General features: G+C 44.7%; 1 protein-coding gene across 1 annotated transcript in view; it reads right to left on the bottom strand.

Moving 5' to 3' along the window:
* LOC148534632 (solute carrier family 26 member 10-like) overlaps positions 1-524 on the bottom strand; it is a 58133-nt gene extending 57609 nt beyond the window's left edge. Inside the window, exon 1 of the mRNA XM_088466166.1 lies at positions 257-524. Within this exon, the coding sequence (XP_088322292.1) occupies positions 257-524 (268 nt within the window). The remainder of the gene's footprint in view (positions 1-256) is intronic.
* Positions 525-19687: the final 19163 nt, after the last annotated feature.

Raw genomic sequence — 19687 nt, 5'->3', positions numbered from 1 at the left:
TCCACTGTCGATTAACGCCATATGGCTTTTAGATTGGAAACTATGTATTACACTTGTGCTTTAAATTAACGTATGTATGCACTATCTATCTATCTATCTATCTATCTATCTATCTATCTATCTATCTATCTATCTATCACATAGCTGAAGTTATGCAGATCTATGGGACACTTCATAGCTATGACGGATGCATCTTATACATGGACATGGACATCAGTTGACCTCTACTCAAAGTTGTATTAAAATAGTCACTTACCTTGAGGGATATGGACTATGCCTACTGTCAGGCCTGCAATAAGGTCTCCCAGAATCCATTTCTTCAGTTTGTACCTGGGTAGCCACCCGAAAATAGGGATCCTATGTTTAAGGAAAGTATGGAGAGAGTGAGATGAACATTTACAGCTCCTGGCTATTTTGTCCCTTAGAGTGAGTGGAGGCCTCTCGAGATCAGTGTTAGCTGTGCCATACACCTTCTGAAACTGCTCTTCCGTGTAGATGTTCCTGTACACTGCCAGCGTGCTCATAGTGAGTCCTGTCAATGTAACCTGAGATCACTGGGGATAGAAAGGAGGGAAGCCCTTATATATTTCTCTCTAATCTCCACTTGCTTTCCTGCTTGGGGAGGTGGGCCAATCATACATTAGGCTGCTTTGGGAATATCCTCCCTGGAAACATCCTTTATTAACCACTTCTGTTTAAAAAGCAACATTTCAGGAAAAGGATGACATCCTCTATTAATGCCTATGGGACCGAGCATCAAAGTGCGAAAGGAAAGTTACACCAGGTGTCACAGGAAGGAAAAAAGTACTATTCTACTGGAAATGTCCCTTAATATGGCAGAGAAGAAAATATATGCCCAACATTTCAGACAGATGATGAGGGGATTTCAAGATGAAAGCTATATGGCTGTGTTAAAATATATTTAATCACATACTGCTACAAACATCAAAATATTTATTAATGCACAGGGTGTGCATTGGTGTCAGTTTAGGAGCCACCATACGGCATACAGTTATAGATATAAGGGACAATTTGTACAGAAAAAGAGGGAAAGCACCATCTCATGTCTAAAGATTGCCCCTGACTCACAGCGAGTGCCCGTGCCTACAGAGCGAGCCTTTACCAGAGGGCTTACTGCTCATTGAAGTATAATAGAGGCAAGGTTATGTATCTGCGCATTACCAAAACATGTGACATCTCCATGATCTCATTCTGACTGTAGGATAACTCCACTGTATAAATTGAAGTATTATGCCACTTCTTAGATTTATGTGTATTTTTATAATTGTTTTTATTATGCCATATCGTGAGTCCCCACATGTGCCGAAGAGGATCCCCCTGACAGGGCTGCCGTGTAGTGATGGCTATCAACATTTGATGCTTTACAACCATTGATGGTTTGTCCCCAAAGGCCGATGGTTCTCCGCTATCAATGACTCTGATGTATTTGTTATTTCCCTCAGCGCTGGGGGGTCACTGGGGGGTGCCCCAGTGGCCCACTAAGCCTCATCCACCTCCCCGATTGACTCATTGCCTGCCAATCCCCACAACAGGGATGATTACCAATGGGTGCAAACCATCAATGGTTTTTTGTTGGAATCAGTATGAATTACTGCCGGACACAAGTCCGGCGGTTAAAATCCCGACAGCGGCTGCCCAACATGGGTGAAAATCCCGATCTTCCCCAGGTAAGTATTTACTAACCTACCAAATATAAAGACCTGGATATAGCGTCACTGAATAGGTATAAATCTGTTACACGCACACACAGATGATCCTGATAAATCTGATGAATATCAGCGGATTGGGTGATGTAAGTTTAAAAACACCAACAGGATCACCAGGAGATTCACCCTCTGACGAAACCGCAAGGACTTGCAGCGGAGAAACGCGTAAGAATTCCTCCATACACCATCAGCTGGTTCCCTATTATATGGAAGAATGAGCGGTCTCGAGACCGATGAGTGGTTCAGCTTAACACCGGGCGTCCATGCACAAGATTACCACTAGTTGGTAGAGCCAGAATACTTTTGGGAGTAAAGTCCGGGACATTCTCTTTACCACTGACAGATCAGTACATTCCCCACAAAAGCCGGCCGGCGGTAATGTATTACCATTGAGACCAACCTATGCTAATTGGTCTCTATTACTTTCTCCCTTCTGTGTGCATGGACAGTGCTGCTTATTTTCAGGACTGCAAGTCCTCGTTAGTAAACTTGTGTCCAAGAGACTTTTAAGCAAACTCAGCATACAAGTGCTTATTTATCTAGTGTCAACTGACACATCAGCACTAAGTGTCTATTCCAAGCAAAATTACGGCAGTGTGTGACTCTGAGTTAAAATACGAATGGAGACCTATTTTGGTCAAATGAAGCAAAGATTGTATTAAACTTGCATACATATATGTGTTTAAAAGAGCCTTGACACCACCGGTGATCTATATCAACCACTTATCCGGAGGCTGAGGTTTATTATGGAATCATATTGAATGAGCGCAACCTATATATAAGACACCAAGAGACACCTTCTGCAGGGGTGTATCTGTTGTGACTTTGGTGTTAGATATCCTATACATTGAACCAGTCTGTATGTATTTTTTATTATTTTTTTTTTCATTGTGTGTGATTTTTAATTTTTATTCAATTGTCTTATTGATTCTTGTCTTTTTTATGCATTTATATGTAATAAATTGTTTATATAGCGCTTCTTGTCTGGATTTAGTCTAAAGCTTGATACACTGTTGGCATAACAGATTTATACCTATTCAGTGACGCTATATCCAGGTCTATATATTTGGTTGGTTTTAGGTGTTACTACAGGTATAACACTTTTTAAAAGCAGCTCATCTATAGACATCTATTGTATTTTTTATATGCGCCCGAATTATATGTGCAAACATATTTCTTTTGTGATTTACTAACCTAACCTCCCCCCCATCCCCCTTCGCCCCCTATCCCTAACCCTCCTTAGGGGTGCCTAACCCTAACCTTCACCCCAGTGCCTAACCCTAATCCCCCCTCTAAGTGCCTAAACCTTACCCCCCATCCCCGCCGCCTAACCCTAAGTCCCCCCCGGGGGTGCCTAACTCTAACCCTCCCTCCCCCTTAGCCTAACTCTAACCTCCTGGGGGGGTGCCTAACCCTAAGTCCCCCCAGGAGCCCTAAACCTAACCCTCCCCCCCCTTGGCTGTCCGCAGCGGTGCCTGGCATCACTTCGATCAGGATGCCGGGCACCGGTCTCCCGGCGTCGGTAAAATGACAGGTATCTAAATTTAGATGCCTGTCATTTAACCATCGCCGGGATAAAGCAGTCGGGAAGCCGATCGTCGGGATTACGTCTGCCGGCTTCCCGACTGCATACCGAATTTTTATGCCACCAATGTTAACCATCATTGGTGAAACCATTATGACCAACCCTACTGCTAGGACATCTTGTGGGCCCCAATGCAAGAGATGAGATGAGGACAGACAAGGGAGCATGACCTTGCCTGATCGTAATATAATGCTCTCTGACATGAGTTTTGTTACACCTCATTTGCTCAGGGAACCCCACACAAACCTTGGCCCCAGGACTAGTGTGAGGGGAGGCAGTCAGATAACTGCCGGCTTGGATGACGGCTGTCGGAATCCTGAAAATGGAAGCCCGACCCGGGACTAAAGATAGGCATCGAAATCCCCACGCCTGTTAGCCACGGGGGGAGGAAGGTTAGGTTTAGGCACCCACGGAGGGACTTAGGGATAGGCTAGGGGAAGGGGGTGTTAGGCACCACGGGGGGGTAGGATTAGGCACCCCCCGGGGTTAAGGATAGGCACTCCGGGGGGACATTAGGGATGGGCACTCCGGGGGGACGTTAGGATAGGCACACCCCGGGAGGGTTTAGAGTACAGGAAGGGGAGGGTTAGGTATTGACACCACCGGGGGAGACCAGGGTTAGGCACCACCGGGGGAAGGCTAGGGCTATGCACCACTAAGGGAAGGTTAGAGCCAGTTGGGATGTAGACCGTTCAGGCTTCCGGCGTCTGTATTTCATCCGGTGCTAATGAGCCGCGGCATTACATACTGATTCCAGTGTGAGCTATAAATTGGATAACAAATATTGTGTGGGGGTGATTTTATATTTGTGCTTTTTTGTGTATGTGTGGGTGGGTGTATATATTTAGCAGGGAAGTTACCAATATATTATCCAGTGGTAAATTTGTCTGGTGATTTGGTTCAATGTTATTTAGTATGTAAAATGGACTATTGCAGCGATAAATTGACATTTTATTATTTAACAGAAAAGCTAATATTATTTGATGTTAGCTGAATATTATTTAGCAGAGAAATTACACAGCTGATATTTATCAGGTACGGAAAGTGATAAAATCGATATTTTGGATGGATTCCCCCTAAGAATTACTGTAATTTGGCTAACGTGCCGAGAGTCTAATTCAGTGATGTACATAAACCAGATGGATTACTTACACCTCCAGTGGTGGAGCGCCTGCACATGCGCAGGACCCGTACTACAAGGAATCGGTATGATATCCCGGCTGCTGCATGGCCGGAGTTCGAATCCCGGCAGCGGCAGACCGACAAAACAGCAGAGCCCGGCAGCGGAAGCCCGACAGCGCTGGAAATCCCGATCGTGGTAAGGTATCAACTAATCTAACCTAACCCCCCTAACCCTAACCCTTTTTAGGGGTGCCTAACCCTATCCTCCCCTCTGTGCCTAACCCTGATCCCCCCTCTAAGTGCCTAACCCTAACCCCCCCTTCCCCGCTGCCTAAACCTAAGTCCCCCGGGGGGGTGCCTAACCCTAAGTCGCTCCTTCAGCCATAACGTCTCTTTGGCTGTTTCTGTAAGAGCATAGTTGCCTACTTTTGAAAACCACTTTCAGGGTGATTGCAGATAAGAATAGAATGCGCCGCGTGGTCCGCTCCACCAAAAGGGCATGTCTAGCTCCACCTATGGGTGTATATATTCCTATAAGCTGAAACCCTAGCTCCCCCACTGACATTAATATATCCCTGCCCTGCCACATTGACATTAATACTTGATCTCCCCCTGTCACATTCACATTCACATTACTAGATGCACTACAAACACACTCAAATTACTAGATGCACTACACACACACATTCACATTATTATATGTCCTACACACACATTCACATTATTAGATGTCCTACACACACATTCACATTACTAGATGCCCTACAAACACACTCACATTACTAGATGCAATACACACACACACACACACACACACACACACACACACACACACACACACACACACACACACACACACACACATTCACATTACTAGATGCCCTACACACACACACACACACACACACATTCCCATTACTAGATGCCCTACACACACACAAACACACACACACATTCACATTACTAGATGCCCTACACACACACAAACACATACACACATTCACATTACTAGATGCCCTACACACACACATTCCCATTACTAGATGCCCTACACACACACACACACACACACACACACACTCACACATTCCCATTACTAGATGGTCTACACACACATTCCCATTACTAGATGCCCTACACACACACACACACACACACACACACACACACACACACATTCCCATTACTAGATGCCCTACACACACACAAACACACACACACATTCCCATTACTAGATGCCCTACATACACACACACACACACACACACACACACACACACACACACACACACATTCACATTACTAGATGCCCCACACACACACACACATTCACATTACTAGATGCCCTACACACACACATTCCCATTACTAGATGCCCTACACACACACACACACACACACACACACATATTCACATTACTAGATGCCCTACACACACACATTCCCATTACTAGATGCCCTACACACACACATTCACATTACTAGATGCCTTACACACACACATTCACATTACTAGATGGTCTACAAACACATTCACATTACTAGATGCCCTACACACACACACACACACACACACACACACACACACACACACATTCACATTACTAGATGCCCTACACACACATTCACATTATTAGATGCCCTACACACACAAACACACACACACACATTCACATTACTAGATGCCCTACACACATACACATTCACATTACTAGATGCCCTACACACACATTCACACTACTAGATGCCCTACACACATACACATTCACATTACTAGATGCCCTACACACACACACACACACACACACACACACATTCACATTACTAGATGCCCTAAACACACATTCACATTACTAGATGCCCTACACACACACATTCACATTACTAGATGGTCTACACACATTCACATTACTAGATGCCCTACACACACACACACACACACATATTCACCTTACTAGATGCCCTACACACACACATGCACATTACTAGATGCCCTACACACACACACACACACACACATTCACATTACTAGATGCCCTACACACACACACATTCACATTACTAGATGCCCTACACACACATTCACATTACTAGATTCCCTGCACACACATTCACATTACTAGATGCCCTATACACACACATTCACATTACTAGATGGGATGTAGTCGGCATGCAGGGATGCCGACAGTCCTAATACCGGTTCAGGGTGCACGGGGATTTTAGCGTTACCTAGCGGGGTTAAGGTTAGGGATAGGCAAAGGGAAGGGAGGGTTAGGATTAGGGTGCATGGAGGGGGAGGTTAGGTTTAGGCACTAGGTGGTGAGGTTAGGTTTAGTAACCGGGGAGGGGGTGTTAGGTTTAGGGTGCAAGGAGGGGGAGGTTAGGTCTAGGCACTAAGGGGGGAGGGTTAGGGTTAGGCACCGAGAAGGGTGGGTTAGGGTAGGGGTTAGGGTAGCAGTGGGGAAAATACTCACCATTCGCTCCAATGCGTGTTGGGATTCTGCCTGTCGGGATGCCGCTGTTGGTATTCTGGTTATCGGCATCCCAACAGCCAGGATATCATACCCAACCCTACTAGAAACCCCACACACACACATATTCACATTACTAGATGGTCTACACACAAATTTACATTACTAGATGCCCTACACACACACACACACACACACACATTCACATTGCTAGATGCTCTACACACACATTCACATTACTAGATGCCCTACATACACATGCACATTACTAGATGCCCAACTCACACACACACACATGAATAGATCTCCTCTCTCATGGCACTGACATCAATAGAATTTACAGGAGCTACAGTGAGATCTGAAACACTCAAGGTGCGTATACACTAGACGATATTATGGCCAATCTGGCCGATTCCGATGCATCGGAATGACAGATCATGCATAATATATCCAAATCGTGTGTCCACCCATGATCACAATGCCGATGCGTGTCCCCATGGGTCATACATCGCATCATCAGATCTTGGCTTCAGGCAAGATCTGTCTATCTCATACACAGTGTTTATGCCTGATCCACATACCAATGCTTGCAGGCATGGATCAGGGAGATCCGTGCTGCAAGCATGAAGGCACAGATGCATGGACGGATCTCCATGCATGCATCTGTGTAAAAAATAAATTAAAACCTGTAAAAAAACAAAAAGAAAAACGGAGTTCCCCTCGACCCAGTGCTGGTTGTGCAAAATACGGGGGACACACAACATAGGGGTCCCCCATATTTTGTGCAACCAGCACTGGGCACTTCTCCAGTCCTGGTTCTGGAAATACAGGGGGAAAAAAATACTCACCAGAACTAGCACCAGACTTTTTCTAGCGGGGGGCTAATGCCACAGCCAGGGGAGCCCTTTAACCAGTTCCTCAGGCCGAAGCATTAACCTTGACCGCTAGTCAGCCAAGGATAGGGATCCCTGTGGAGCTGGGGACCCCCAAATGAAGGGGTCCCCCTCTCCAGGGCACCCAGGCCAAGGCTGATGGCCCGGGGCTATCTCCGGCACCCCTGGAGCGGTGGGTGCCAGGTTGATTGTGTAATGGAGTGTGCTTGAAAGAGTTAAAAATATTGTCTTTTGCTGTGGAACTACAGGTCCCAGTAAGCCTCCCCTGCATGCTGATACTTGGTGAACCACAAGTACCAGCATGCAGGGCATTACGGGCCCACTAGTGCCTGTAGTTCCACTGCAAAAGACATATTAAAAAAATGACAAGACACACACCATAGACATGTAAAATTTAATTAAAACATACATGCACCCACGCACACATGTACATGTACACACACATGCACATATACTCACCTATATATCCCTGAAGGCCATCGGTCCTCTTCTCCAGTAGAAAATCCACGGGTACCTGCAAAAAAATATCCATACGCACCTTCTCCTATGCGAAGTTTGGGTCCTCTTCATTCCAAAGTAGGCAATCCCCGGACTTGGCAAAATAAAAAAACAAATTTTTCAAGCCATGTACAACAGTACCGTCCTCTATGGACGGTACTTCCCGAATGAGAGCTCAGCAGTGGGATTTCACTATGGAAACCCCGCCACTGAGCGTTCATTGGCTGAAAGAGGCGAGCCTTCCGCCTCTCAGCCAATGAACAGTTCCCACCATTGAAGTCAATGGTGAGAACCGCAAAGGTAACTTAAGCTTACTTTTACGGCTCTCACTATTGAAGTGTGGGGATTCAGCCTACTTTGCGGGATTGCGGGAGCTCCTACCTTAATTCGGGAGACTCCCGTGAAATGTGGAAGGGTAGGCAACTCTGCATCCATGTGACAGTGTTGTGACTGGGCAGGGGCAGAGGACATTTACCCCGGTGATCTGGCCCCCTCCTGCCAGGAGGGGGCCAGCACAGGAGGGTACAGAATTAATTATACTGATAACTCACATTAATGAGTCTATAGCAGAATGCAGAGCAAACCTTACATCACTATACTCTGCCACCTAAAACTTTGTGTCATGTCTGCTGTCACACTTTCCTGAGCCACACAACAAATCTCTGGTAGAAATAAACTAATTAGGAAGTAGTCAGAGAGATCCTACCAATAATACAGAGAGATCTGGGGAGCTGAGCTTTCCTCATCCTTCCCTACTTTTGAAAAACCATTTCAGGGTGATTGTGAAAGCACCACCTATGAGCGCGCGGTACAGAGGGTGTGTGTACGGCTACATCTGAGATACGTGTCATAAAATTGATTTATAACAAATGTAAATGAGTCCCGAAGCAGTTAGTAAGATCTACTTGTTGATGAAAATACACTGATATTTTTCCAAAAATACATGTACTGTAGCCATAGGGATCATTGTGCCTTCTAACCAATGCAGGGAAATTATACTAATGATCCCAATTGAATGTATATATCTCTGTTCTTTTTTAATATAACAGCTATATAATGGGAGTAAGATGCAATCAGGGAGATTGCTAGACTCTTCAAGGAGACATGGAGATTGCTACCATTTCAGGGAGTCTCTCTGACAATGAGGGAGAGTTGGCAAGTATGGCTTTCCTTCATCAGCCGATGGTGGACTACAGCTCACACTTGCCGACATTCAGCTCCCTCCTTCCGGGAGGGAGCTGGGTCCTACCTTTGGAGTGGTTGGAGGATCAGGACAGCAGTTGCTGGGAGGATTGAGCTGCTGGCTGTGAGCAGGCTGCCTCACTCTCCCTCCTATATATACTCCATTATATATATATATATATATATATATATATTATATATATCTTGTCACAGGCATTAACTGCTCTCTAAACGGGCACTCACTGACAACCATCCATTTGATTAAATGGATGTCTGTTAGTGAGTGCCCTTTCAGAGTGCAGGTAATGCCTGTGACACTCAGCACCACTAGCCACCATGGTGAATAATCTACTCTATGATGCAGTTCACTGTTCACTTCACTTTAATAATAATTATCCTTACATTTGAGCCAGGCCACCATGGGGGGGAAAAAAAGGCCACCACTGCTGCTGCTGCTAAACTGTGTACACCTGTGCCACTGATCAGTGCATCACAGCGGAAGCACCGCTGTTTACCTCCGCCGATGCTGTCAAGCTTTCAGCCGGCCAATCTCACTGCTGGCTAGCCGGCTACCGCTACCCACAATCCAATCATGATGTCCCGTACCTCCTGCTAAAATCGAGAGGGTAGACAAGCAAGTGTAAGAGTCATATACTCCACCTTGGTAGTAGATAGGGGACGTATAGGCATGTCTTACATTTCTGCATTTGTAGTTGGATACACATATTTTGAAGTTTTCATACTTTCAGGACATACATTGTCATCTTTTGGACTTACGGCAAATTTCCACTCTTGCCAGAGGATGCTTGTCTTTGCTGCTTGGAGTGTTTTCAGGTCCACAGCAGACAACTTCAATTAGTCATGAGAAGTGTGACTATATGCCACACGTATGGTACCACCGGACTGCGAGTTTCCAGCTTAATTTCTTTCAAATATGTTTTAACATAAAATGTTGATGAAGTGCATCCTGAACAGAGCCTGATTAAGGTCTGTGGGGGCCCCTGGGCAACATACTTGTGGGGAACCCTATAATTAAAAAACAAAGAAAAAGTACACACACATTATATATATATATATATATATATATATATATAAACATATATGAACATATATATATATATATATATATATATATATATATATTATATATATATATATAGTTACCACTGGTCCGGCACTCCCAATAATGGTAAACAACTGTGGTCGGTGCCCTCACTAAACAATGGTTATACACGGAGGAAGGTGCGGCACTCTTGACTCGGAAATAAATCACAGACTCGTATAGCGTCAACAATGTTTCAGTTATTACAACTGTCTTCAGGTTACAACAGGGAATGAAACAATGACATACTTTTATACAGCATTACTCACCTCACGTGAATCACACCAGCTTCCCAGAGCGGGACTGCTCACCCGCCCGTGGTCGCCTCCCGATGACGTCATCACGTTAGTCGCGCTGCTCCGTCATCACTATGCTGTGAAAAACCATCACCATGACAACCATAAGCGTCCATGCTAATATCCAGCCTCAACACATAGAATTATGCTAGTACAACATGATAACATCTGTACATTACTAAATTTAAGAAGCATGCTATTTACTTTATGAACATAAATCAATTCATAAGACCCAGTACTTATTTCATCATGCTACAATGGCCCCCTGTACCTCTTTGACATCATAATCCCTATCTATGAAATTTTGACCCATTTTCTGTAGGGCATCCGGGATCTTATCAATGTTAGAGGTAGTTTCATAACCCTCACCATTTGTGAGATGGTAATCCCATTTTTTCTATACATCATTATTGATTTACTTCAAGCCTCCGTGTGCTGTTCTTTTGTATGGCTATTATATATATGTATATATTTATATAGTATATGTATGTACAGACATTGGGCTACCTGCGTTACTGCATCTCGATGCCCCGGGGAAATGTGGCTCTTCCTTGCAGACTCAGTGGCACACGGGAAGAGCTAGATCCCCTTCAGTTTCTGTACAATTACCTCATCAGCCAGTGTCCAACGTAATTCCCTACCATCCAAGTGGGCATAGAGGGGGAATACATCCTTGTAGCGAGCGAAGTGAGCCACCGAGCCCGCTAGGGCCAACTTTCTTATTTTCATGGAAAGTGTGGGCAGAAACCTGCACTTCCCCCCGCGATCACGTCAATTCCAGGTACGGCTAGTGAAGGGGATTTATACCTTTCCAGTGGCACACACTGCAGGTAACCTTGGCTGTGGTTTGACCAGTCACAGTCTCGCGAGATCTGGCGTCATAGTCTCACGAGACTGTGACACAGTTACCGCAAACTTGCGGACTTTTCTTTCTTCTTTTCCGGGAGCAGCCTGGTCATCTCGGCTTCAGGGTACCAGGCTTCAGCTGTCATTAGCCCTGCCCCCCATTGCTGGAAAGCCCGTGATTCGCGAGTCCGTGAGGAAAGGGCGGGGCTAAATGGTGTGATTTGTGTCATTTAGCTCCGTCCCTTGCATACGGACCCGCAAATTTGTCCTAAAATCTCCCCATCCTGCCCACTTCACTAGGAAGTTGGCGGGATGCGAGAGATATGCCTACTCTTTCGGGGATGCGGGGGGTTACATGAAAATCGGGAGCATCCCGCTACTCCCAGGAGAGTAGGTATGTATGAGTTACCGTAGAGAAGCTCCTCAGCAGCAGCTGTAAGGGAACAGCTGACTGCCGAGGAGGATGGCTGAATGCAGTGGAGACAGCTAAATGCTGTACTCTGGTTTTAGTTAGTAGTGAGGATGGGGACAGCGTGTGGGGGCTCCGGGACAACCGCCTCTGCCGCCCCATCTATAATCCAGCCCTGATCCTGAATCCTGAAGTATTTCCACCTCACTCTGCAAGCTTTGATGGTCTATGGAATATGTGTGAGCCAGTGTTTTCATATTTTCACATCATGCAGTAGGATATTTAAGAAGAAAACTCTTCAACGCCAGTATAATTTCTAATCCTTTCTGTTTGAATCTACTTTCAATTTTTCAGTACACCATCTGCATGGAAACCCCCCTCCCCAGCCCACACCATGACCACAATAGAAATAGTAATGTAATAGAATTTTACTAGAGCTGCATGCTCTTTACAGTATCACATATGATATAATTAGCACCACCTGTGGATCTTTTCACATGAATCAGTCAGTAATAAATAACCTGTGCACCAACTAGGAGATCTGGAAAACATTCACTGTTAGGGATGTGCTGCTATAGAGCCCAATATGTACATATATGTCCAGGGCAGTGATAGGTTATTCTGCTGCTGCTCCCAGACTCCCAGACTTACTCTAATAGTCTGGAATGGTGCCCGCATCTAAAATAAATACATTCAGCTCAGGCAGGATGGTCCTACTACCGCATGTAATGGCTAAGTGTGATCACTGGTCCTGTATATGCTGGAATTATGACACACAATAAACTTTGTATGACATATTAAAGCTGGTTAAGTGCTAATCCTACCCTCTTCATAGACTGGCCACACTCACTCTAAAATCAAGCATTTGGAAACCCCCCTCTAGAAATCCTGCGTTTGCCACTGCTGTGGAATCTGTGGATCCTTTTTGTCCTCTTTTGCGATGGGATGTGTCTGGTGGCAGGAGGTCAAGTTCCACTGATTTTTGTTTAGTATCATTCCAGATTTGATCAAACTCCTGATCAGATCTATGGGCCTGATTCAGCAAGGATCGCAACTGCGACTGCTATTACGCACACAATCGGCCGATTGTTGCGTTCTGCACATGCATATGCATTGCAGTGCGTGTGCGCGAACCAGCCACTGCGATCGGAACTGCGATCGCAAAGACTATGCAGGAAGTACCATTTGGGGAGCTGACGGGGGGTGGTCGGCGAAACGCAGGCGTGCCAGTGCATTTGAACGCAATTGCAGGGGCATAGATTAGGCACTGCGATGCTATACGCAGCTTGGGCTTTCACTGCGGGCGATGAGGTTAGCAATTTCTGAGTAAGGTCTGACCTTGTGCAAGTATGCTCAACGCTGCGATTGTATTCGATGTTACCGATGGTTTTGCAGTCTTGCTAAGTATTACGGATGTGTGTAAGGTAAGGTCCTTATGTTATGCTGCGACAGCATAGCAACCACAAAAGATTAGCATGTCTTCGCAGTGAAACTGTGGGCCTGTGTCAGGTTGGTGCGCAAGGCTGCGTTCGCACGCAGCCAGCCGATGTTTGCAGTCTGCGCATGCGTATGCATAGCAGTGCGTGTGCGCGAACCAACCGCTGCAATCGGGAATCGATCACAGTAAACACACAGTCCCATTACACAGAGATTGACAGGAAGTGACCGTTTGGGGGTGGAGAGGGGGGTGGTTGGGCGAACGCATGCGTGCCTATGCGTTTGAACGCCATTACAGGGGTGTGCATAATTAAGCCCCTGTGATTGTATACGTAGCCAGAGATCTAGTTGCCGACAGGAAGTTTAGCAGTTTTTGTGGCAGGTCATGATCAACCACAACTGTGCGTATGGGTTCGATTTTACTCGATGTTACTGACTTGCTGGGTGCATGAGAAGTGGGCGGCTTTATACAGTGGTGGGCGTCTTGGTATAGTGCTGCGGTTGCCGTGCGATTGCATTCATTAGCATATTTTCGCAGCGAGCGGGTGCATGCGAACGCAGCCTTGCGAACTAACCTGGATCAGGACCTGTGTGCGTAATCGCTGTTGAAATTGCAGTTGCGATCCTTGCTGATTAAATTTGTAATTGTATGAAATAAATTATATCTATGGGCCTGATTCAGCAAGGATCGCAACTGCTGCACGCAATCGGCCGAAGTGTCCTTTCAGAGTGCAGTTAAAGCCATTGACAGGATATATCAAAATAAGGGAGCTCTCAAAATACAGCTGCCCTTTTGAAAAATATATTAATCAAATTTTAATATGTTGTTGAATCTAATATTTAAAACACCATCTGGTCATTTAGAGCCATTTGCTGTTATTTAATAATAAAAATATATAACCATAAAATGTCGACAGACAATAGTATCCAATGATTTGTGTTTGTAGAAATGTGCTCAGATGTAGCAGCATTTCCATGCCCTGCATTCCTATAGGCCTTGTAGTGACCAAACACAGGACCTCATTCAGAGACGCATTTGCAAAATGCGAGCGCTCGCTCTGAATGAGGGCGGCCGCATCTATTTTCTGACCCGGCCTTCTGGCCGCTTGCAAGGCTGTGGGTTACCACCCACAGCTTTAGCGAGCGACCAGGTTGATGGTCGCGATGGTCAAGACCATCGCGACCATCGGGGCTTGCAACGAGACCCTTGTAGTAGGATCTCATCTGCGCAAGCCCGAGAGAGCTTCCGGCTCTAATAGAGCAGGAAGCTCTCCCACTGACATCACTGGTGATGTCAGTGGGGCCGCCCACAAATGGCAGGCGTTCGTTTGGGAACGCCTCTGTTTGTGAAGCCCCCCCTGCCACGCTTACAAAACGGGGTGAGCTGTCGATCACCATCGACAGCCGCCCCTTTTGTAGTGAGCCCCGGAGCGAGAGAATTTCTCTCTCGCTTCGGGGCTTGCACACGCGCAGTGCGGCCGCTGCGCTTGCGCAGAGCCCAACATTGACCCGTTTGTGAGCGCTCAAGCGCTTGCGAGCGGGTCTGAATGACACCCGCAGTGTGTTTTCATCAACAAGTAGATCGTACTAACTGTTTTGGGGCTCATTTACATTTGGATGCAAGTCAGTTTTATGGCACACCTCTCACGAATGTACAGGGCAGGCGCCAGGAGGAGCCGAGCCCTGTGCAGAACGGGACTGTGGCGCCCGTTAACCCTGCCCACTTCAAAACCGCGTACGACCCAAAATGGGGCATGGCCTAATTACCATAGACCACACCCCGTTAATGATGCTATTTGGGGGCGTGCCCGTATGGCACGACTCCCGTTTAACATCAGGCTCGGGGCGAGACCAGCACTCCTTCAGTAGCTGGGCTGCCCCCAGCCCTCGCCCTGCGCACATGTGTGCGGCATCTATTCCTCTTCTCTGGGGTCTGGAACCACCATGCAGCTGCAGCGGTGGGGGTGCCCAACCTCCCAAACGCCCGCGGGACACTTCGGCCAGCAGGTGGAAAAGCGAGGCAGTGCTTGAAAAACGGCACTGTCCTGCTGAAATTGGGATGATTGGGAGGGGTCTACCCTCTATGGGGTGTTGCCCCTGTTTCGCCACACTGGTTGAACATGCCTCAAGCTGGCCCTGGTTATGTAGCAGTACACGTTCAATTTACCACAGTGCTCATAGGTGTTGCTTTTACAATGTCCCTAAAATGCTTTTTCAAAAGTAGTCAAGTATGACTAAACTGTGTCATTGAATAGCTGTGAGGTGCAAGCACTACTGTGGCACTAATGCTGTGGCTGTGTCAGACTGTGAAGGGCTGTGGGGTGCAGCACTGTGAGGCACTGCGTTGTTCTGTTTTAAAACATTTAAATAAAACTGAGTTGCAGCAGTGTGTAAAAAAAAGTCTGTGTTGTTCAGGTTCAGGCATTGTGTTGTAAAAAATAATAACGTTCATTAGGTGCCAGTGTGCTAATAAAAGTGTTGTGATTTGTGTTTTTTTTTTATAATGTGTGTGTGTGTTCAGGCAGTGACACTGTGTTATAAAAAAATGTTCGGTAGGTGCCGTGCCACCATCCATTACTAGAAGCACTGTGAGTCGATATGGTTTCACAATCAGTTTATGGAAGAGCAGGAGAAGCAACCCAGTACTAGTGCTGTGGTTGCTGCTAGTCATGATAGTACTTCAACATCTACTAAAGGTGGTCAAGGGGACACAAAGTTTAAGAAAGTGCCATGAAATCTAAATTTTTCACGCTGTTAAAAATAAACTTCACCTCTACTAAGAACAGGTAAAAATGACTGCCAAAAAATTTAAAATTGCCAACGTACCATACACCACATGCAGTGGCAAGGAACGGCTCAGGCCACAGGCTTTGTTTGGGTGTGCTGGTCCTGTTATTGCTACTGCTGTTTCATGCACTAGAAGAATGCCTTTTGCGGAAGCCCGGGCCAAACACAGTCATGCATCTTCTTCTATAACCTCATATGATGATGCGGCAACTCCTGAGTCTAGTAGAGGTGTCACCTTTAAAACAGACAGATCAGTGCTCAAAAAAGAACATTAAGACTGAAGAACAATCTGCATGTTCACAAATCCCTTAGGAGAGTCTAGGGGTGTCCACATTAGTTATGTGTGAGTTTGACATTTCTGACATTTTATTCCTACTACCATTTGTTCACCCTCTGCAAATGTGGGGATGAGCAGAACAAGTAAAGATGGTGACATAATAGAAATTGAAATAATAGGGGATGGGTGCTCAATCAACCAGATTAGTGAAGAATACGGGAGCAGCTAGCTGGTGAGGTCATCACTATCCCTTACAAATTACTGTACGATGAACACTCAATCGTGTAGATCCAGCGAGTGCTCAATCAATGGGTGAAACTAAAATGTGGGTATATATATATATATATATATATATATATACATATTTGTCTCCTGTGGATGTTTCTCCAAAGCAACTTCTATATGAGTATTCCAAGTATGAGGTGTAGAGCTCATGTCCCAACGTATTTCGGCCAGCATACGCAGTCATTTTCAAGGATGCTCTAGGAATCATGAGTGTCTGTAAAAATCATGGGTGTTGAGCCCGCTGCACCTGTTCATTGGATATTTTCAGGCTGACGTCTTAGTTGGAGTCTCCTTGAAATTGGTTTCTGCTTGGATTATGTACATGAATATGTATATATATATATATATATATACATACATATACCCACATTTTAGTATCACCCATTGAGTGAGCGCTCGCTGGATCTACACAATTGAGTGTTCATTGAAATATAATAGAAATTGTGGATGCTTGTGTGGAAGTGCAACAGGAGAATTGGGGGGATATTTCTGTGCTATGTGACAGCAGTTCTTGATCGTGATAAAAAGAAAGCTATTGTTATGCCTGGGCATAAAACAAAAAAATCCACCTCTTAAGTGTGGAATTATTTTACCCAAATCCTGACATTTGCGAAGGCATCTGTACCATTTGTGAGGTCAAAGTAAGTAGAGGTAGGTACTTTAACCATCTAGGCACCACCTCCCTGTTACATCATTTCTAGCAAGTTCATGCAACTTATTTAACAAAATTAGAATAATTTGTAAAGTGATAACAAGCAGTCCAGAATCAGCTTCCAGCAGTTTAGACCAGCCCCTACAATCTCCACCGCCAACACCCTCATAATCAATCTCCTCATTAATGATCGGAGGTAGTCCTACCAAAAAAATTGCTTTGTGGGGGTCCAAAAAATCCAAGGACTTCAGCCACAAAAATGACAGTCCCTGGCACTGAAGTGCTTGGTTTGTTAAACGGCGCATGTCCTTTTTAACATCCAACATAAGGGTGGATGAGAGGGCCCAAGGACACTTCCATCTTCCACCACTTTCTTTTCATAATGGGCTGTATTTTTGGGGGGTCTTGGGATGGTCATTTTTATTGGTTATTGCTGTAGTACATTGCTACACATTTTTAAAAAGAAAATAATAATAATACAATGTTAATAGCCAAGGATTCCTAACAAGGGTTAGAGAACACATCACAAATGTTAGGAGGCTGACCTGCTAGCCATACTACCCACCCCTCCCCCTCATAAAATTACATAGTCAAAAAAACAATTAAATAAAATGTACTAACTAATTAATCCTTCCTTCTTTTACCTGCGTTCCACTACATACATACTCTACCTCCATTTCACTGTACTGTCCTTGGGCCTGTTATAGTTCTTCATTAATGAAAATTTTCTTGGTTTCTTTGGGGCCATATAGTTTATTAAACTGCCATCCTGTCTGCCACTGCTGTATGGCAATGTTTCATAGATGTGCTATAGCCTTTTAAACTGCCGTGTTCTTGTGACGCTGCTCTGTTGCTTAGTTTAACCAGCCACCCTTTGGACAATATTAGTGAACAATATTGTGAACTGTGAGATGGTCAAAATTGACTGGGAATGACTGCAAATGAATGTTATTTCTGTTAATAAGACTGTAGGAACAAAAATTGGCCCAAATTACTTGATTTTAGCTGTTTTTATCAATTTTACAAAAAAATACAGATCCAAAACCAAAATACGTGAGGGTGGTTTTACAAAATAAAACAAAAAACAACCAAAAACATGAAGATGAATCTAGGTCCAAAACCAAAACACGGTGGTCTGCGTACATCTCTAGTTGATACACTGCATGCTTGTATCTTTTTTACTAGTATTCTTTTTTGTAGAGCATTGTCATTTATTGCATTTAAAGTATACATACAGTAGAACCAATTACATAGATGACAGTCTGAGTAAATGGCATTCTTTAAAAATCTGTTACTTATCTTTTTCTGTTATTGTGAAAACTGTTGCTGTCCTTTCTGACTTTAAGCACTGTTGTAGAAACCAACTGTAAAATGACAATTAAAATGATTGTGAACATATTTCTTTATGTGATGTCGCAATGCGACAGTAGATCTCAATAATTGTATTCATTTTGTACATGTTTATATAGGTTTGAATCACTGAATTCTGGGGTCAACTGTTTTCACAGTGCAAGGGTTAATAGATGTCTCAGGAAGTTTTTAAACAAAACCTTCTCTGGATGTAGGGTGAGGCATTCCCCAGAGTCTTATTGTCTGCGCCGTTTACGTGCGACTAAGAACAATATTACAGTCTAATAACACTTGTAACCCTTTGTGTGTTGTGCAGGTGACTTCATTGAACATCGGGGCTCACTGGCTAATCCCAACAACACTTGAATTTGACAAGTCTTGACAGACCTAGAGTACTTTCTATCTACCTGAATTATATTTAGTTACTATAATTAGTTACTATAACTCCTGGGTGTCGTTGCCCTTTATTGATTAGAGGAGCATTTCAAATATTTTGGTTACTTTATTATATTTTAATTAAATGTGTTTAATGTGCATTAGATGTGTTTCTTCCTTTACTTATGTACATTTTGTCAGAATTGGAGCGCACAGTTGTAATTGCTTAGGCAAGCCAAAAAACTCCCAACAATCAGTTCTGCTGATCACTGAGATGATGCTCGTAGTGGCCAGTGATGTAGTCATGTCAGTAACAGTGATGTAGCCACATAGTTTGTTGCTAGAGCCTGCGTTCCTTTCGGTTTCTTTCTTTTTGGTTTGACCATGCCTGGA

Source organism: Taudactylus pleione, unplaced genomic scaffold (genome assembly GCF_031769625.1).
Source record: "Taudactylus pleione unplaced genomic scaffold, aTauple2 ptg000065l, whole genome shotgun sequence".
NCBI classification, from domain to species: Eukaryota; Metazoa; Chordata; class Amphibia; order Anura; family Myobatrachidae; genus Taudactylus; species Taudactylus pleione.
Note: the sequence above shows the minus strand (reverse complement) of the source record. Positions and strands in the feature narration are given on the sequence as shown.